This window comes from Lissotriton vulgaris, chromosome 1_1, assembly GCF_964263255.1.
Source record: "Lissotriton vulgaris chromosome 1_1, aLisVul1.2, whole genome shotgun sequence".
NCBI classification, from domain to species: Eukaryota; Metazoa; Chordata; class Amphibia; order Caudata; family Salamandridae; genus Lissotriton; species Lissotriton vulgaris.
The window spans coordinates 332,963,817-332,984,832 of NC_141685.1; the positions used below are offsets into that span (position 1 = coordinate 332,963,817).

A 21,016-nucleotide genomic window follows, 5' to 3' on the forward strand; every position below is an offset into this window, starting at 1 on the left:
CGTGCAATAAGCTAGTTCAGCATGTCTGGGGTCCGTGAGTGGAGCAGGATACGGAGGTAAGTGCCCGCGGTTAGACTGCAGCCCTGCCAAGGGTCAACCAGGCGTTAAACTAATGGACATTTGCTATTGTTATCCCATTCCTTCAAAATACTTTCGCATGCAATTCACAGCACCAGTACTTGCTTGAATTAGGGTGCTGGTAATGCGCTTTGCACAGACACTAACAGTGTGTGTTCTTCTGCGGTTCTGTAAGCATATCCAGGACTGACGAGAGGGCATGGGTTATGATCAACCATTTAGAAGTCAGACTCCTGTGTCTCGCAGCATTTGACCCTGTTTTACTTTAATACTTATGGCAGTCCTGGCTGCTTTTTTTTCTTTTTTTGTCTGTGTGGTTAGAGGTGGTGCACTTGGTGCAGGGCAGATTGTCTCTTAGGGAGATCTCGCCAGGAAGCTCTGCCCCCCCCCCCTCCCTTTTCACACAGTGACATTTTATATACAGGTTGGCAGGTCTAAGATCTGTATAAAATGTGCCATTAGTAGGAGACGAGGCAAACAGTGCGCTTTTGTTTCCTAGAACTCTCAGGTATTCAGAGGGTAGGAGGCTTCTGAGTTTCTAAAAGCACTTTGCACTTCAGGAGGTCTAGCCCACACAAGAACAGTCATCCCCCTTGAATATCCTCCATGTGCTGAATCGAGACTCTCCAGTTCAGGCGTGTGTGCTCTCTAGGGCCCAAGCATGATTAATTGTTGGCAAACTGGCCTGACACCTACCTAGGTTATCGACCTCTCTGTGACAAAGAGCCATGCCTTGTGGACTACCAGATCCTGTACACCTGTGCTTGCATATATTCAGTTCATAGTGGGCACATCACACACACACACACACACACACACACACACACTGTAAACACTGCACCCTCACACACTCTGCGCACCCTCACACACTCTGCGCACCCTCACACACTCTGCGCACCCTCACACACTCTGCGCACCCTCACACACTCTGCGCACCCTCACACACTCTGCGCACCCTCACACACTCTGCGCACCCTCACACACTCTGCGCACCCTCACACACTCTGCGCACCCTCACACACTCTGCGCACCCTCACACACTCTGCGCACCCTCACACACTCTGCGCACCCTCACACACTCTGCGCACCCTCACACACTCTGCGCACCCTCACACACTCTGCGCACCCTCACACACTCTGCGCACCCTCACACACTCTGCGCACCCTCACACACTCTGCGCACCCTCACACACTCTGCGCACCCTCACACTCTGCGCACCCTCACACGCCACATAATTACACTGCACTCAATGCAACATACACTCCAAGTACCACTCAGTGCCACATAACTACACGGCACATAATTACACTGCACTCAATGTAACACACTCAAAATACCACTCAGTGCCACAAAATTATATGCTACATAATTACACTGCACTCAATGCAACATACACTCCAAATAACACTCAGTGCCACATAATTACATGCCACAAAATTACACTCTACTGAATACAACATACAATCCCCATATTGCCACTCAGTGCCACATAATTACACGCCACATAATTACACTCTTCTCAATGCAACGTAAATGCACTCCATATAACACCACTCAGGGCATATAATTACACACCTCATACTTACACTCTACTCAATGCAACATAGATACACTTTATCTATCTATCTATCGCATCACCATAGCATCACTCAGCACCACCACAGCATCACTCCGGGGCACCACAACATCACTATGTGCTACCACATCATCACTGAACGCCACAGCATCACTCGTCTCCACCACAACATCACTCGGCGCCACCACAGCATCAATCTGCGCAACCATTCAACAACAACTAGTTCAAATATGTTCTCTCAATGTTTCAAGCTTTATTACAAATGTCACAAAAAGATGTTAATATTTTGCTTCTGTTCTTGGATTTTAGTCACAATAAAATACAATGAACATAATCTTCACAAAAGTTATTTACAAAAGCTATTGCCATTATAAATTACAATAAGGAATATGCTACTTACCAGTATGCATCTGTTCTTGGCATGTATGGCTGCTGACATTCATATCTTGTGCATAGATCGCCGCCTAGTGTTGGGTCCGGATGATTACACTTTGTTGTCTTGGAAGAGTCTTCGAAGTATCACAAGATAGGTGACTGCTCCCCTGGACTACAGTGTGCATGGGCATCCTCTCCATCCTCAGATTGTTTTTCGCCATTGTGGCAAAGATGGAGATAGTAAAGTAAGAGATGGCCATGCCAGAGATAATGCTGTAGCTGCTACAGGCACCGGAGAGGAGGGCGGGCGATATGAATGTCAGCAGCCCTACATGCCAAGAACAGATGCATTCTGGTAAGTAGCATATTCCGTTTGAGGCATGTGGGCTGCTCTATTCATATCTTGTGCATAGACTGTATATCAGTATCTCCTCTAGCGGTGGCTACCTGTGCCAGCTGCAGCAGTTTGAAAAAGAGTTTTGAGGACAGCCTGGCCTACAGCAGCTTGCTGTTTTGTTTGCACATCTACACAGTAATGTTTTGTGAAAGTGTGTATGGTGGACCATGTGGCTGCCTTACAGATATCTTCAAGAGGAATATTTCCTAGGAAAGCCATGGATGCGCCCATTTTTCTTGTGGAGTGTGCTCTTGGGGGGGGACGGTTAAACTGCGTTTTGCCTTTTGATAGCATATTTGAATGCATTTAACTATCCATCTGGCTATTCCTGATTTTGAAACTGATTCCCTATGTGTTGTGGTGCAAAAGCAACAAGCAGTTGTTTTGTTTTCCTAAAGGATTTAGTTCTGTCCACATAATAAAGTAGAGCTCTCTTTACGTCTAGTGTGTGCAGGGCTCTTTCAGCTACTGACTGTGGATTTTGAAAGAACACTATTGATTGGTTGATATGGAAATTGGATACAACCTTAGGCATGAATTTAGGGTTTGTTCTAAGAACCACCCTGTTGGCATTTACCTGCATGAAAGGTTCTTGAATTGTCAGTGCTTGTAATTCGCTCACTCTTCTGAGTGAGGTGATGGCAACCAAGAATGCAACTTTCCACGTTAAGAATTGTAGTTCCCATGAATGTAAAGGTTCGAAAGGAGGGCCCATGAGTCTGGTGAGTACTATATTCAGATTCCAGACTGGGGAAGGGGGGTGCCTAGGAGGAATCACCCTTTTTAAACCCTCCATGAAGGCTTTGATTGCTGGTATTCTAAACAGTTAAAGGTGTTGCCTATTTTGAAGGTGTGCTGCTATAGCAGCGAGGTGTAGTCGTATTGAAGAGTATGCTAAGTTACATCTTTGTAGATGCAGCAGGTAACATATAATGTTTTGTATTGAAGCGTTGAAGGGGTTGATTTGATTATTGTTGCAGTAAATAACAAATTTCTTCAATTTAGCTGCATAGCACGCTCGTGTGGTTGGTCTTCTTGCCTCCCTAATGATGTTCATGCAATCTGGGGGCAAGTAAAGGTATCCAAACTCCAAGACCTCAGGAGCCAGATTGCTAGGTTCATTTGATTGGGATCTGGGTGTCTGATTTCTCCATGGTTCTGAGTTAGAAGATGAGATGCAAGGCACAGTCTTTGATTGGGAACTACTGAGAGTTCCAGGAACGTTGTGTACCACGGTTGTCTCGCCCATGTGGGAGCAACTAGGATTAGTGTGAGGGAGTGTTGCCGCAGTCTGCGTGCCACCAGTGGGATCAGTGGTGCTGGGGGGAATAGCGTACGCAAATCTGCCTGACCAGTTCATCCAGATCGCATTGCCCTGTGACAATGGATGTGGGAACCTGGAGGCAAAGTATTGGCATTTCGAATTTTCTTTTGTGGCGAACAGGTCTATTTCTGGGTGACCCCACTCCTCGAAGAATGGCTGGAGAACCTGGGGGTGAATCTCCCATTCGTGTAGTTGTTGGCTGTGCCTGCTGAGCAGGTCGGCAACCTGATTGTCCTTCCCTGGAAGGTGTTCTGCTAGGAGAAAAATGTTTTTGGGGAATCGCCCACTTCCATATGCTTTGTGCCAGATGGGACAGCTGTGGAGAGTGCGTTCCTCCCTGTTTCTGGATATAGTACATCGCGGTCATGTTGTCCGTCCGGATCAACACCGTCTTGCTGTACAAGTATTTCTGAAATGCTTTTAGGGCTAGGAATATTGCTAGCAATTCCAGTTGGTTGATATGCAGCTTTTTTGTTCGTTTGTCCAGAGCCCTTGTACTGTGTATTGAAGGAGATGGGCTCCCCAGCCTGTCAGTGATGCGTCCGCTGTTAGTACTAGTTGTGGAACCGGCTCTTGGAACAGTCGCCCCTTGGAAAGGTTTTGTGGGTTCCACCACTGCAGAGAGTTGTGAGTGCGACTGTCTACCAACACTAGGTCTTTTAGTTGTCTTTGAGCCTGGTTCCATTGCCGTGCTAGGCATTCCTGTAATGGGCGCATTTGAAGTCTGGCATGGGGGACAATGAATATGCAGGAGACCATCATGCCTATGAGCTACATGAAGACTTGAGCTGGCAGAGTGTTTTGGCAGGAATTTGCGAATGAGTGTCTGTATACTGGCTATCCTCGCTGAGTTTGGATATGCCTTTGCCACTGAGGTGTCTATGGTGGCTCCCAGGTGCTGCTGTGTGTGGGACGGTTGCAGATGTGATTTTGTGTAGTTGATTGAAAAGCCTAAGCTGTGTAGCAACTGGATTGTTTGAGAAGTGTGTGCTGCACATTGTTGGTACGATTTTGCTTGTATTAGCCAATCGTCCAGATAAGGGTACACATGGACGTGCTGCCTCCCGAGATGCGCTGCCACGGTCGCTAAGTATTTTGTAAACACTCTTGGAGCCGTGGTAACCCCGAAGGGCAAAACCTTGAATTGGTAGTGTGGACGTTCTATTGTGAACCTGAGGTATTTTCTGTGGGCTGGACGGATGGGTATGTGGAAATACGCATCTTTGTGGTCCAGTGTTGCTAGGAAATCTCCTTGTTGTAGCAACGGGAGCACTTGTTGAAGTATTATCATATGAAAGTGCTCCGACAGTATGTATTGATTTAGGGGTCTGAGGTCCAATATTGGTCTGAGAGAGCCGTCCTTCTTGGGAATAAGGAAATATAGGGAGTACACTCGTGTCCCTTGCTGTTGGAAAGGGACTTGCTCTATGGCCCCCTTTTCTAGAATGCAGTTCACCTGTTGTTGTAGCAGGGTGATGTGTTCTCTGGACATTGGATGATGTCTGGGTGGTATGTTTGGTGGTGTAGAAGTCAGTTCTAGGCAGTAGCCCGACTGGATAATTTCTCTCACCCACCTGTTTGTGGTAATTGCGTTCCAGACAGGCAGGAACTGTTGGAGTCTGCCTCCGACCGGTGTTAAGTGGTCTGGAGGTAGCGTAATGGAGTCACTGTTTTGAGGCAGTGGAGGCTCTGGTGTTATTGCCTCCACGTCCTCTCCCCTTGTTATTGTTACCTCTGTAACCTCCTCTGGTTGTGTTCTTGTTAAAGGAACCTTGTGTGTTACTTTTGTATGAGGCCGTTGTTTGTGAGGTATTTCCTCGTGTAGTCGCTCTGTATGAGGAGCGACGAAAGGAGCCTCTTTGTTGCTGAAATTGCAATGCCCCCATTGATTTTGCCGCCTGTGTCCTTTTTCATTTTATCCAAAATGGTGTCAACAGCAGGGCCAAATAGAAAATCCTGATTAACAGGCTGGTTAAGAATGGTGGACTGCACCTCATTTTCAAAACCAGAAATACGCAGTCATGCATGTCTGCGTAGTAGGACGCTAGTGTTGATTGACCTAGCTGCAGTGTCTGCTGCGTCAAGCGCGCATTTGATGGAGGCGTTTGTGATGAATTTTCCCTCTTGTATGAGATCCTGGGTTTGTGCTTTGAAAGGCTCAGGTAGGTGTTGCATTAGGGTTTCTAGCTGGTCGTAATGCGCCCTGTCGTAACGAGCCAGTAGGGCTTGTGTATTAGAGATCCTCCATGAGTTGGAGGCTTGTGCTGCTACCCTTTTTCCTGATGCCACTAGTATTTTTGACTCCTTGTCGGGGGGGAGGTGCTTCCCCAGTGGTTTGGGGTTGGCCACTACCAGGGAATCAAGTGGTAACTGCCCTCTGATGTAAGTAGGGTCTGTAGGAGCTGCCCTATACTTTTTTCTATCCTGGGGTCGATTACCGTGCCCTGGCTGTATCCTTAAATAGGTCAGGTGCATGTTTCAGAACTCCCTTTAACATGGGAAGTGTTTTGACACATTTTTCTGATGTAGGAAAGGTGTCAAACAAGAAGTCTTCCTCAACAGGGTCGTTATGCATATCTACGTTGTGGAATTGTGCTGCCCTGTCTATGAGTTGATTAAAAACTACGGTGTCATCAGTAGGTGACGGCTTAGTAGGATAAGAGGATATATCAGGGATGGGATGGGTGTTGTAAGGGTCTGTTGGCTCTTCCCATGGTTCTTCTTGTGGTTCAGGATCCTGTGGGAAATCATATTGAGGCTGTGGTTCATCCCCTGTGTTAACTTCATTGTCCCCGTTTGGAGAAGGAGAATAAGGAGTCGGGGGCAGGGTACGTACGGTTTGCCCCGGTGGGATGTCGTCATCGGGGTCCGAGTAGTCCTCGACGGGGACGATCTCTAGGTCCGAGTCTGGAGCTTTTTGTAGATCCTAGTCATCATCGAAGATGTTGTCCGGGTCCGGTGCCTGTCGCTGCATTTCTTGCCTAGCGGCACATCGGTTTCGACTAGTTTTCTTTGATCGAAACTGTGCGCAGGCTGGACAGCTTTCTTCCTTATGGTCTGGGGAAAGGCACTTGTTGTATACTGAGTGCTTATCAGTATGTGGGAACTTGGATTGGCATTGTGGGCACCTTTTAAACAGGCTTCTTTCCATCGACGGTCGGCTCACGTCGAAAAGGCCCAACGGCCCGAGTCGACGACCGCTTCGAGATGGAAGGCTGGATCGAGTAGAGTGTTACCGAGCGAGAACAATACTGTCGAATCGAAGTCCTTTAGAAAAGTTTTGTTTTTGATTCCAAAGTTGGAGTATAGGAGTTTGCATCCGAACCCAATGGCGGAAAAAAAACAATCTGAGGATGGAGAAGATGCCCATGCACACTGTAGTCCAGGGGAGGAGTCACCTATCTCGTGATACTTCGAAGACTCTTCCAAGACAACAAAGTGCAATCATCCGGACCCAACACTAGGCGGCGATCTATGCACAAGATATGAATTCAGTAGCACACATGCCTCAAAGTATTAATTATTCAAAAAAATAATAGCCGTTTTTATTTGTAATATCAATACATCTACGTCACGTAAATACAACACACATTGTATTACAAATGCTATAGGTGTCCCATTTGCGAAAGTTAAAACTATTGGCATTGTAAATGACAAAGCTATTAATTTCGCTATTTTCAAAACCAACACATAAATATGAAAATTGTCATTTACAATACCAATAGCTCAAACTTTTCTAATGCGAGACCTATTGCATTGGAAATGCTTGTTTTACTTCTTAGTTTCCTACATGTGTATTTGAGTGCATCAGAACTTTGAAGAGGTTGAGCAAGTTGGAACGTTGCTCTAGTTCAGAGTGTAGATTTGCATTCTTTGGATGCTTTTCGCTTGCGAGTTCTTCCTTTAGGGTAAGGAACAGAGCCAACTATAGATGTGACTTTCATCCACAAATAGAAGTTATACCTGTTCATGCTGCACATTGTGGTGCAGTAGATTGGCAGCAGAAACTTTGCGATTGGTCCTACTTGTCCCAAAGTTATCACAAGTTTGGTGCATTCATCCATCCAGTTTTGCAAACTAGTCTCTTTTTAGGGCTCGGCCTACGTCACCACTGCGTCAGCAGTGGGGCGGAGCTCCGAGCAGTATTGTTAAGGGGCTCAGAATAGTGTAGCAAAAATTCCTCAGTGTACGAGATTGTCAGTATTTTTTTTGCCATCTGCATGTTAATTCGTCCTTGCGGTGCCGTGTTTATAGTAGCCTTAAAGCAAAAAGGAAAGAAAGCTCAAGTGGAAGGTAAAAGGTAATCAAAACAGGTAAGTTAGAGGACTAGAATAGGTTTTGAAAATAGTGCAGCTCCACCTTCATATACTGTTGCACACAGTACTCCCCTCTTATAAGGGGCTGGTGGTTGTCTGTTACAGCCAGGTGTTTAACACCTGTGAGCTGTTGGGAACAAATTCAGCAGACACCCAAAATAATTTTTACCTTCGATGAGTCGATAATGATGCAACACTTGTGTCAATGGCTATGCATCCAGCACTTTATGGCGAAAACAAAGACAAATACTCTAAGTAAGGACTGCCTTGTACTGCATATACCATCACGCATTGCCAAGGGAGGACTGGAACAAGTGTGCAACAAAACCTTCAGGCAGGTAAGAGGGTTGGATATATGTAGATGAGGAGTCTCACCAGCTCAAGGACAGAAATACCCAAAGAGCATCCCAGAAAACTGCCAGCCGTCACCCCACGCTCACAGATAACAGAAATGAAAGTTACTGTACAGTAATCAAAAGGGAGAATTTTTTAGATACGCCAACCAATCCAATTGTATTTTCTCGTTCTTCAGCACAGGAGCACATTTATCAAAGGACGTCTCTGTAACGGGGACGGGTGGCCTCCGGCCCCTGTACCCCCGTGCGAGCCTGTGACCCCTCCCTCTTGTTTCCACAGCCCACACCACCCCCTACGTGGAGCGGGCACAAGGAGTGGTACAGTTGCGATGTTGAGGACGCAGGTGTCGTGCCCTTTAACTGGTCTGGCGGGAGTGTTGCAGAGGAGTCCGGCGCTGCCTTAAAAGAAGTCAGAGAGAATGCACAGGTGTGTCTTTACACCGGAGGAGCGGTCAGTGAGTGGAGAGGTGCGGCGTGGAGCAAGAGTGCAGGAGAGATCGGTACTTGGAAGCAGACGAGGAGGAGACGAGTGAAACATCCGTAGCGGAGGAGGAGACGCGGGGAACATCAGTAGCGGAGGGGAGAGACAAGAGTACGCTGAGGAGGCAGAGACCCAACGGAGCCCAGCTGTAAAGCAGAAGCCAGGAGGCCAACGGCACTACGGTTCGTCCAGCCGCTCCCCAGGAGGGGTGTGGCTTACAGAGGTGCGTGAATGTATAGCGGGCTGGGTTGGAAGAAAGGGGAAGAGTAAAAGGCACCCCTTGAGCCCTTTCTAATTTATGGTTTCCACGTCCCTCACTTTCACTAATAAACCCAGAGCACAAAGGTTGAGTAAGCGTGTACCCTGATACATCCATCTCTTGTGTTTCCCCACCGGCGGAGACTGGGTCACCACGGAGCCCGACGAAGGAAAACAGAGAACCAGTTTGACGCGGCGAAGAGAGGAAGGTGTGCTGAGAAAGAACCGTCTGGAGAGGAGCAGATCCCCCAGGAGAGCCGTTCCCAGGAAAACCTCTACCGACATACTTTTCCATTAAATAAAGCCTGGTAGTACTTTAACGAAAACATGTCTCCTGCCTTTCCCTGCCCCCCATGTTACAGTCCCCAACACCATTTTCCTCATATTAAGAAAACAATTCATTCAAATCACATTTGGATGCAAAACTCACCCGCTTTTGTGCTTCCCTTGTACATGAGCAATATTTATATTACTGCTTAAGTTTCTGGCCAGAGCAGTTGGAATGATTGTGACAGGCTTCACAGGAATGCTTTCACAGACATTTGCCATTGTTACAGCGGACCAATGAAGATCAAAATTGAGGTGGTCCATGTTCTCTGTATAAACGATTACTGCTTGAACAGCAAGTAGTTTGGAAACATCCAAAGCATCTCTACTGCATATATGGTTTTGCAGACACTACAAACAAAAAAAGAATTTTCATTGTACACAAAATGGCAACTGAAGAAACTACTTTATAATGGACTATAAACAATGTACAATATGGCATTAACAAGAAAACAGTGTAATTTAGGTCTTCATTGTGCAATGAAATTCCTTTTTTTAAAACAAAACAATAGAGTTTCATTAGGCTGATGCAGTTGAAAGAACTAAGATATAGGAAAATGCTCCAAGTACATTGAAATGCAGTTGAAAAAAGCTAATTAACGGTAACTCTAAGTCTCCATCAAGGGCACCCTCATATTTGTAAACGATGACTATCTATGCATATGTGCAGCACTCAGAACATTCAACAGAACAGAAAAAAACATCTATTTTCTTTAACTCAATGCTAACCATTGCTGTATTTTCGGGGTAGTAGCAACCCTACCCCACCCTTAATTTTGACACTCACCTGAAGGACGTGTGATCTAAAATTAAATCTTTGCTTTCACACTTTGATCTACTGCAGAGGACGGGTATGCATTTAATAAAGAGGTGAATGGCAGAGAACGGGAGTTAGCAGTGATCTATAAAAACGCCGGCCAAAGGTGGAAGAAGAATGGTAATATCTCTTGCAGTCTTATGAAGCATTTGTTTTATCTTAGATTGCACCATAATCCTTGTGGTGCCTTTACACATCCAAGAGACATGGAATCAATTGGCAACACGTGCACAGTACGGCAATGAAGATCATGGACCCCATGGCGAGTTGAAAACGTTCACTTTTAAGTGCACATTAAGGAACATAACCAAGCTAGTGGGAAAAGTAGCCTATCCAAATAAGATCCTCAGGTACCCTGGACACGAAGATTCCAACCAATGCAATATTTGTCGTATTGAGCAAACGCACACGATTATACACTGGTGACATTGTCATTTATAAGCACTGTATCAGTGACAACCAATGTGCCACCAAGAGAAAACTGTTGGGGAGACCTGTACACTAAAGGTTGATTTCAAGGTGGAGAACTTGGGGGGGATGGAGGGCGGGTGGGGTAATTATAATGCAGGGCCAGAAGAGGAAGCGAGTATCAATATTAGTCTTAAAATTAGAAAATCATACTTTGGTATAGAAATCCTGAAAACCTTCCAAATAATTGTCTCCACTAACTTACCCCAGGTAATAGTGCATCAGCTGAGGTTGAGCCAGGTCTTTGGGAACACTTGAAGACAACTGATCAATTTCAAAAGAAAAACAATCCCATTTTGGGTAGTGATGCAGCGTGTTTGAAGGTTTCCGTGCTTGATAACGATACAAACTCAGTAACCTCTTCGCTGCTGATGACGAGCTCAGCTCGTCATCAGCTACGGCGCTCGTATGCTGATGATGAGCTGAGCTCGTCATGTAACGCGTGTGAGACGTTGGCCCGATATGCAACGTTCGCTATTCTAGCGACCGCTATGTATCGTTCCAACGACCCTTATGGTGTTTGGTTGTAAGTCAACCTATAGACCAGCTATCCTAGTAGCGTGGATACGAGCAGTCTAAGGCTAAAGACTCGAGAGGGCGTGTTAAGCCAGCTGTTTACCACACTTGTACCCCTTGAACAACCCGTGAAAGGACACCACACAAGTGTTATGAAAATAAACAGTATATTTATTAAGAATCACAACAGCCCTGTACTCTTTGTGAGGACAGGGTACTAAGCACAAACCAAATCTTTTAGGCAGATACTTCAAGTGCACAATTAAAACAAGTGTCCGAGGACACGCAAAGTTTAAGGTCTCGGGCGGACCCGATAAGGCAAGTCGGAAGCGAGGGACTCGGGACCCTAGAGTAAAGAGGCTATGCAGGCACCGAAATGCCGAGTTACCTAGCCACGAGGGCTGCGGCTGCACAAGTCTTACAGGCGTCGGGGTCTTCGCTGACGAGCCAGGAGCCGGAAGAAAAGGAGTTGCTGGCCGGCGACCAGTGATGAATAGTTCGTAGAGATCCAAGCCTGGATCAGAGATCGTTGACACCTGAAAGCAGAGGGGACCAAGTTCGTACTACTAGCCAGTAGTCAGAGGGTACCAGGAGGGCACCGGTTGGCCGTCACCTCGACTAGGTGAGTGGGCGACGCTAGGCTCTGCAGTCTCACGGACCAGGAGGCGTTGTCGGCGACCACGGTGGAGGTGCGAGCTGTCCCACGAAGGATGATGCTGTCGGCGTCGCTGGGCCCAGGATGGGGCAACAAGCCTTGGCAAATCTCAGGGCCACGTGGTGGGCCTAAGATGGCGTCTTGAGAGGACCCGGAGGGTCCGGGGTGCTTCTCGCAAAGATGGAAGCAAGGGCCAGTCTGGAGCAACCAGACCAGCGGAGTTGTTTGTTGGTCGTTGTCAAGGACGGGCACAAGCCAGCGGCTAGTGACCAGACAACGTGCTGAGCAGCGAGCAGAAGGGCCCCACGCAGATCGTGGAGATGCTGGGAGACTGCACTTCGGGGCTGGAGCGGCTCAGGGTCGGGGCTTCTCGGACCCCAGAGCACTCACCAGAGAGTTACCTCGATGGTCGTGCTGGTTAAGAGCGTGCAGGTTCTGATGATGGCCGGTCCCTCGAGGTCTCGTCGCACCCACAGATCACAGCTGAGCTGATGACGTGGGTAGAGGTCAGAGGTGCCAGGGAAGCCGGTTCTCGTCGAGCTGGGCCGTCGGATCCTTGAGGAAGGACTTGCAGCAAACCGCAGAGTTCTTAGATGGTGCCCGCTGATGCAGGGTGACTACTCCTTAGTCACAAGGGAGAAATCTTGAGAAGAGTCTTGAAGTCCTTTCGTAGAAAGTATTCTTGATTCAAAGATGATCTAATTTGGAAGGGTCCCCGCTCCGGCCTTTATTCTAAAGAAAGGGGTGGGTACATGACTAGGTCCTGCCCTAAGGGTGGGACCAGGAAGGGGGGTAGTTACACCCCTCTCCCCTGCCGGACTTTCCCCAGGCCAGGGCTGTCGCCCCTGGAACTGGTTCTAACCGGCAGATGCGTAGTGAGCACCGGGGTGCCACTCCGCAGTCACCTTCTCGCAGAAGCCCTACCTACCCAGAATACACAAACCCTGTCTGGGACGGTGCGAACACCGCCCTCGACAGGAAACCCTTTGTCCAAGCTCTCCTCGCTGGAAGGACTCCCAGCAGCAGGAGGTCAGACTCGTGTCTGTGGTGGCAGCACCCATTTTGTGGAGCTGAGGCTTTAGTTAACTTTAACTGGGGTTCACAGTTACGTACATGTCGTGTCCCTCTAGAAGGGCGGAATGCTAACCTCACCGCCAGAGTTGGTGAGAGGGCAGCATCCCGATTCGTATGACACCTTACTCGACATGTCTTGATAACGCGACACCGAAGTTACCGATGTGGTACGCGTTATCATGGAACAGCCATTGGGTCTTGATTCCGCAAGCTGCAACCGGGCTCGGCTCGGGCCAGAACCTAGTTTACACGAGCCCATGCACTCTGCCTTCAGGATTGTCAAGGCCTGCCATAGGAGTGACTGATAGGAACTCGAGTGCCCATTGTATGGTTAGATATAGGGCTACTATATCTAAAGCAAAGTGTGATTACACGACTTCGCCCCAGCTGTCATGCAGCCAGTTGTGTCAAATTTAGGAGGCCAGCCAGGGGTGGCATAATACATGCTGCAGCCCCTGGCGGCCCTGGGTACACCTATGCCCTGCGTTACGGGGTCTGATAAGGTGGCCCAGTACCAATTGGTAGATGCACCTAGGGTACATATCGTAATTTAGAAAGAGAACAGCCAGGCTGTGGGTCTGATTAGCAGGCCCACAGCCAGAGAAAGTCGTAAACCAGTGAAACAAAAGCGAAAAATCTGGGTGATCATAGGATTGCAGACCCTACTCTCCTACATGACCCCCCCCCCCCAAACGTCGGAACAATAAGCTAACCTTGACCAGGTGAGTCTTCTTGCTCTAAGTGGAAATATCTGGAGAGCCCATCGGCATTGCCATGATCAGTACCAGGTCTATGTTCCACTGTAAAGTCCATCCCCTGTAGGGAAATGGACCACCTAAGCAGTTTGGGGTTTTCACCCTTCATCTGATTTAGCCATAAGAGGGGCTTATGGTCGGTCTGAATCTTGAAGTGAGTGCCAAACAAGTATGGCCTCAGCTTCTTCAGGGCCCAAACCACAGCAAAGGCCTCCCTCTCAATAGCTGACCAATTCTTCTCTCTAGGGGTCAGCCTTCTGCTTATAAAAGCAATGGGCTGGTCTTGACCATCAAAATTCAGTTGAGAAAGAACAGCTCCCACACCCAACTCAGAAGCATCTGTTTGGACAATGAATGGTTTGGAGTAGTCCGGACTCTTGAGGATAGGTGCCGTGCACATGGCCTGCTTTAGGTCATCGAATGCTTTTTGACAGCTCGCTGTCCACTGAACCTTCTTTGGCATTTTCTTACTTGTCAGTTCGTTTAATGGTGTCACAATTGAACCATAGTTCCTGACAAACTTCCTATAGTAACCAGTCAGGCCCAAGAAAGCTCGAACCTGAGTCTGGGTAGTTGGAGGAGCCCAGTCCCTGATTGACTGTATCTTGCTCTCCAGGGGCTGAACCTGGCCTCCACCTACAAGGTGGCCCAGGTATACAACCTGTGTCTGCCCTATCTGGCACTTGGTGGCCTTGATAGTGAGGCCTGCTGCATGCAGAGCCTCTAACGCTTTCCGCAGGTGGACCAGGTGATCCTCCCAGGTGGAGCTAAAGACAGCAATATCGTCAAGATACGCCGCACAGAAGTCATCCAGCCCAGCAAGGACTTGATTCACCAACCTTTGGAAGGTGGCAGGTGCATTTTTCAGACCAAAGGGCATCACCACGAACTGATAATGCCCACCAGGGGTTGAAAATGCGGTTTTAGGCTTGGCGTCCTCAGCTAACCTGATTTGCCAATACCCAGCTGTCAGGTCAAACGTACTTAAGTAGTTGGCCGAAGCCAATCTATCGATAAGCTCGTCTGCCCTTGGTATTGGGTGGGCGTCAGTCTTAGTGACTGCATTGAGACCCCTGTAGTCTACGCAAAACCTCATCTCTCTCTTACCACCCTGGGTGTGAGGTTTTGGCACTAGAACTACGGGACTAGCCCAAGGGCTATCCGAGGGTTCAATGACTCCCAGCTCCAACATTTTCTGCACTTCACTCTTGATGCAGTCTCTAACGTGATCAGGCTGCCTGTAGATTTTACTCTTGATGGCAAGCTGTCACCAGTGTCAACCTCATGGGTGCACCAATCGGTCTGACTGGGTGTTAGAGAAAACATATGTCGGAACGACTGAAGAACCTGTTTACAGTCGCTCTGTTGATGTTCGGAGAGGCTGCCACAAAAGACAACACCATCTACCGATCCATCGTCAGGATTCTGAGTGAGCAGGTCGGGGAGAGGGTCACTCTCTTCTTCCTGTCCCTCATCTAGGGCCATGAGCAAACTCATGTCCTTCCTGTCGACATATGCTTTTAGCCTGTTGACATGAAGCACCCTGTGGGGGCTCCGGGGAGTTCCCAGGTCGACCAGGTAGGTGACCTCTCCCTTTTTCTCCAGGATGGTGTAGGGCCCGGACCATTTGTCCTTGAGTGCTGCTGGGGCCACTGGCTCCAACACCCACACCTTCTGTCCGGGCTGATAAACAGTCAAGACAGCCTTTTGGTCATGCCAAGCTTTTTGGAGTTCTTGGCTGGCCTTAAGGTTTTCAGATGCCTTTTCCATGTATTCAGCCATCCGCGAGCGGAGGCCAAGCACATAGTCCACTATGTTGGCTGCAGGCTTTTTGAGAGGTCTCTCCCATCCTTCCTTCACCAAACACAGGGGTCCTCTTACAGGATGCCCGTACAGAAGTTCAAAAGGGCTGTAGCCAACCCCCTTCTGTGGGACTTCTCTGTAGGCGAACAAGAGGCAGGGGATCAGGACGTCCCATCTACGCCGAAGCTTTTCAGGTAGTCCATGAATCATCCCTTTTAGGGTCCTGTTGAATCTCTCAACAAGCCCATTGCATTGTGGATGATAGGGTGTAGTGAACTTGTAGTTGACACCACATTCCTTCCACATAGCAGTTAAGTAGCTCGACATAAAGTTTGCACCTCTGTCGGAGACGACCTCCTTAGGGAAGCCCACTCTGGAGAATACTCCAACTAGGGCTCTTGCCACAACAGGCGCTGTAGTGGTCCTAAGGGGAATAGCTTCCCCCTGGTGGCATGATCCACTACCACCAGTATAAACTTGTGCCCTGAGGCTGTCGGTGGTTCCATGGGACCGACGATGTCGATCCCCACCCGTTCAAAGGGCACCCCCACCACAGGCATTGGTATAAGGGGGGCCTTTGTCGTGCCACCTGACTTACCACTGGCTTGGCAGGTGACACAGGAGCGGCAAAACTCCTTGGTATCTTCGTTCATGTGGGGCCAGTGAAAGTGTGAGACAAGCCTGTCCCACGTTTTTGTCTGGCCTAAGTGACCTGCTAAGGGAATCTCGTGGGCCAAGGTAAGTAGGAAACCACGCTGAGACAAGGGTACAACCAGCCTCCTGGTCATGCCAGGCTTGGGGTCTCTTGACTCAGTGTACAGGAGTCCGTCTTCCCAGTATACCTTGTGGGTACCTGTGGCGTTCCCAGCAGCCTCAGCAGCAGCCTGCTGTCTGAGGGGTTCAAGAGAAGGGCAGTCTAACTGGTCCTTCCCCAGGTCCTCCCTTGAGGGTCCCCCTGAACCCAAGAATTCAACTTGATCAAGTTCGAACTCCCTAGGCTCAGTTTCCCTCAATTCCTGTAGGTCAGCCTCCTCTGAGACTTGATCCACGACCTGGGGCAAGGGGGAAGGCGCAGCCTTAACCCTACCGCTCTTTTTCTTGGGAGGCGTCTGGTCCGTTGTTCCAGGATCCAGCACCTGTTCAGTGGGGCATTTCCTGACCTGTGACCTAGTCACAGCGAACACATGTGCTGGCAAACCTAACATTTCCATGCGAGTCCGGTGCTCCACTTCTGACCATTGTGATGACTCCAAATCATTGCCCAACAAACAATCCACTGGGAGGTCTGGACTAACTACAACCTTCTTTTGGCCAGTTACCCCTCCCCAGGAGAAAGCTACAATTGCCATACTGTGATTGGTAGTGACATTGCTTGCATTGGTCACCAGGAATTCTGTACCTGGCATGATCTGTCCAGGGTCCACAAAGTTAGGCGTCACCATGGTGACGCTGGCACAAGTGTCCCTATAGGCCTGAGCCATCTTTCCATTTATGAAAGGCGTCTGTCGGTATTTGCCCAGGGTATTGGGACTTATGTCAGGGGACACGTCCGCGTCCCCTGTACTGACAAGGACAGCCTGAGTGAGTGTGCCAACTAAGTTGTCACGCCCCTCAGAACCCAGGGTTAACCCTACTAAACCCTTGGGAGGCGCACTACCACTGCTGACTGTACTAGGGGGCACAGGTGCCTTAGGGGCTGCAGTGGCAGGAGTCTGCCCTCCTCCTTTCTTGGTGCACTCACTAAACCAGTGAGATTTACTTTTACAGTACTGGCACCATCTTTTGGATTGGCCTTCTTTCTTCTTTTGGGGAGCCTGACCCCCACCCTCTTTGGGTTGTTGGGGACCTGTCGAAGACTTCTGGTCATTTTGTTCCCCCTTAGAATCTTTACCCTTCTGGTCTGCTTTCTTCTGACCACCTTGATTCTGGCCCTGGTTCTGTTTAACTCTCGTACGAACCCATCTGTCTGCCTTCTTTCCCAATTCTTGGGGAGAGGTCAGATCCGAGTCGACAAGATGCTGATGCAACAACTGGTTCTGACAATTGTTTAAAATTTGTTCTCTCATCATCAAATTATACAATCCTTTGTAATCAGTAACCTTACTGCCCAGCAACCAGCCCTCAAAAGCCTTAGTGGCACAATCGACAAAGTCAGACCAATCTTGAGACTGCGTTTTCTGGGTATCCCTGAACAGCACCCTGTACTGCTCAGTGGTTAGGCCGAACCCTTCAACGAGTGTATTTTTCAAGACTTGGTAATCGTTCGCATCCTCCACCCTTGTGGTGAGGAGCTTGTCTCTTCCTTTACCTTCAAAGGAGAGCCACAAGATAGCTGCCCACTGACTCTGGGGAACACCTTGCACCGTGCAGGCCCTCTCCAAAGCAGTAATCCATTTGTGGATGTCGTCCCCTTGTTTAAAGGGGGGCACTATCTTACCAAGGTGTTTCGTATCGAAACTCTTTTCCCTATTGCTAGGTACATTGCTGCCACCAGTGGGGACTACCCCACTTAACTGTTGCTCTCTCGCAAAGGCAAGCCTTTCTTTGGCCAGGGCAAGTTCTTCCCTTTCGATCCTCAGATTAGCTGCCCTTTCCTTAGCTTCGTACACTCTCCGCTGAGGGGACGTCATCCCTCTTTGCGAAGAGTTGCGAGAGCCATTGGTTTGAAGGGATCTGCCAGAGTCTCTTGACAGAGATCGGGCTCGTCCATTCCAAATGTTAACCTGACCTGATAGTGGCCCCAGGGGTCCCCCAGCACCGCTATCATGTTTGCTTAAGTTGGACCTGCTTAGTCTGACGACTTCTACCTGTCCCTTATCTGTCTCATCCCCAGAGGGATCCTCATCCTCATCATCCTCCACATCTTCGTTCTCAGTTGCGAGGTGGATGAGGTCAGGATCGTCTCTGGTTCCCTCGAGGGGAGGCATGTCTCCTTCTGGATTAGAAGAGCTAAGAAGTTTCTCAGCCCTTCTGGCATCATAAGTCTCCAAGAGACCAATCAGAAAGGACGTTGTGGGGTTAGACCCCTGCTTGATCTTCATGGAGTGACACAGCTGTCGTAACTCCTTGAAGTTCAGCACAGTATATCCTGAAGGGATGACCTGTGGAGGGTCAACTGACACAAGGGGAGACCCAGAGTTTCCTCCTTTGTCCGACATACTGCTTCTAGTGTGGTGTAAGTGATGCACCTCCCTACACTACGTGTTTATCTACTGTTCCCCTGCTAAGAGTTGTAGCCAAGGTGTGCTAAGCCTTGAGGAGCTACAACAGCTGGTTCAGTAGAACTCAGAGTATTCTAAGCTTTAGTTATATGTACTAATAGTACTTGTGCGATCTTTCAACAAGATATTCTTAGGATACGTGTGGTAAAACAACAGCAAGCTCAAATCCCAACCGCTGCTCACCAATGTGAGACGTTGGCCCGATATGCAACGTTCGCTATTCTAGCGACCGCTATGTATCGTTCCAACGACCCTTATGGTGTTTGGTTGTAAGTCAACCTATAGACCAGCTATCCTAGTAGCGTGGATACGAGCAGTCTAAGGCTAAAGACTCGAGAGGGCGTGTTAAGCCAGCTGTTTACCACACTTGTACCCCTTGAACACCCCGTGAAAGGACACCACACAAGTGTTATGAAAATAAACAGTATATTTATTAAGAATCACAACAGCCCTGTACTCTTTGTGAGGACAGGGTACTAAGCACAAACCAAATCTTTTAGGCAGATACTTCAAGTGCACAATTAAAACAAGTGTCCGAGGACACGGAAAGTTTAAGGTCTCGGGCGGACCCGATAAGGCAAGTCGGAAGCGAGGGACTCGGGACCCTAGAGTAAAGAGGCTATGCAGGCACCGAAATGCCGAGTTACCTAGCCACGAGGGCTGCGGCTGCACAAGTCTTACAGGCGTCGGGGTCTTCGCTGACGAGCCAGGAGCCGGAAGAAAAGGAGTTGCTGGCCGGCGACCAGTGATGAATAGTTCGTAGAGATCCAAGCCTGGATCAGAGATCGTTGACACCTGAAAGCAGAGGGGACCAAGTTCGTACTACTAGCCAGTAGTCAGAGGGTACCAGGAGGGCACCGGTTGGCCGTCACCTCGACTAGGTGAGTGGGCGACGCTAGGCTCTGCAGTCTCACGGACCAGGAGGCGTTGTCGGCGACCACGGTGGAGGTGCGAGCTGTCCCACGAAGGATGATGCTGTCGGCGTCGCTGGGCCCAGGATGGGGCAACAAGCCTTGGCAAATCTCAGGGCCACGTGGTGGGCCTAAGATGGCGTCTTGAGAGGACCCGGAGGGTCCGGGGTGCTTCTCGCAAAGATGGAAGCAAGGGCCAGTCTGGAGCAACCAGACCAGCGGAGTTGTTTGTCGGTCGTTGTCAAGGACGGGCACAAGCCAGCGGCTAGTGACCAGACAACGTGCTGAGCAGCGAGCAGAAGGGCCCCACGCAGATCGTGGAGATGCTGGGAGACTGCACTTCGGGGCTGGAGCGGCTCAGGGTCGGGGCTTCTCGGACCCCAGAGCACTCACCAGAGAGTTACCTCGATGGTCGTGCTGGTTAAGAGCGTGCAGGTTCTGATGATGGCCGGTCCCTCGAGGTCTCGTCGCACCCACAGATCACAGCTGAGCTGATGACGTGGGTAGAGGTCAGAGGTGCCAGGGAAGCCGGTTCTCGTCGAGCTGGGCCGTCGGATCCTTGAGGAAGGACTTGCAGCAAACCGCAGAGTTCTTAGATGGTGCCCGCTGATGCAGGGTGACTACTCCTTAGTCACAAGGGAGAAATCTTGAGAAGAGTCTTGAAGTCCTTTCGTAGAAAGTATTCTTGATTCAAAGATGATCTAATTTGGAAGGGTCCCCGCTCCGGCCTTTATTCTAAAGAAAGGGGTGGGTACATGACTAGGTCCTGCCCTAAGGGTGGGACCAGGAAGGGGGGTAGTTACACCCCTCTCCCCTGCCGGACTTTCCCCAGGCCAGGGCTGTCGCCCCTGGAACTGGTTCTAACCGGCAGATGCGTAGTGAGCACCGGGGTGCCACTCCGCAGTCACCTTCTCGCAGAAGCCCTACCTACCCAGAATACACAAACCCTGTCTGGGACGGTGCGAACACCGCCCTCGACAGGAAACCCTTTGTCCAAGCTCTCCTCGCTGGAAGGACTCCCAGCAGCAGGAGGTCAGACTCGTGTCTGTGGTGGCAGCACCCATTTTTAGGAGCTGAGGCTTTAGTTAACTTTAACCGGGGTTCACAGTTACGTACATGTCGTGTCCCTCTAGAAGGGCGGAATGCTAACCTCACCGCCAGAGTTGGTGAGAGGGCAGCATCCCGATTCGTATGACACCTTACTCGACATGTCTTGATAACGCGACACCGAAGTTACCGATGTGGTACGCGTTATCATGGAACAGCCATTGGGTCTTGATTCCGCAAGCTGCAACCGGGCTCGGCTC

The 21,016-nt window shown here is 49.3% G+C and overlaps 1 protein-coding gene across 1 annotated transcript in view; it reads right to left on the reverse strand.

Annotated features, from left to right (window-relative positions):
* The window catches only part of STIL (STIL centriolar assembly protein), a 340,881-nt gene that overhangs the window by 249,994 nt on the left and 69,871 nt on the right, over positions 1 to 21,016 (reverse strand). The window contains exon 6 of the mRNA XM_086952397.1: positions 9,593 to 9,840. Within this exon, the coding sequence (XP_086808523.1) occupies positions 9,593 to 9,840 (248 nt within the window). The remainder of the gene's footprint in view (positions 1 to 9,592; positions 9,841 to 21,016) is intronic.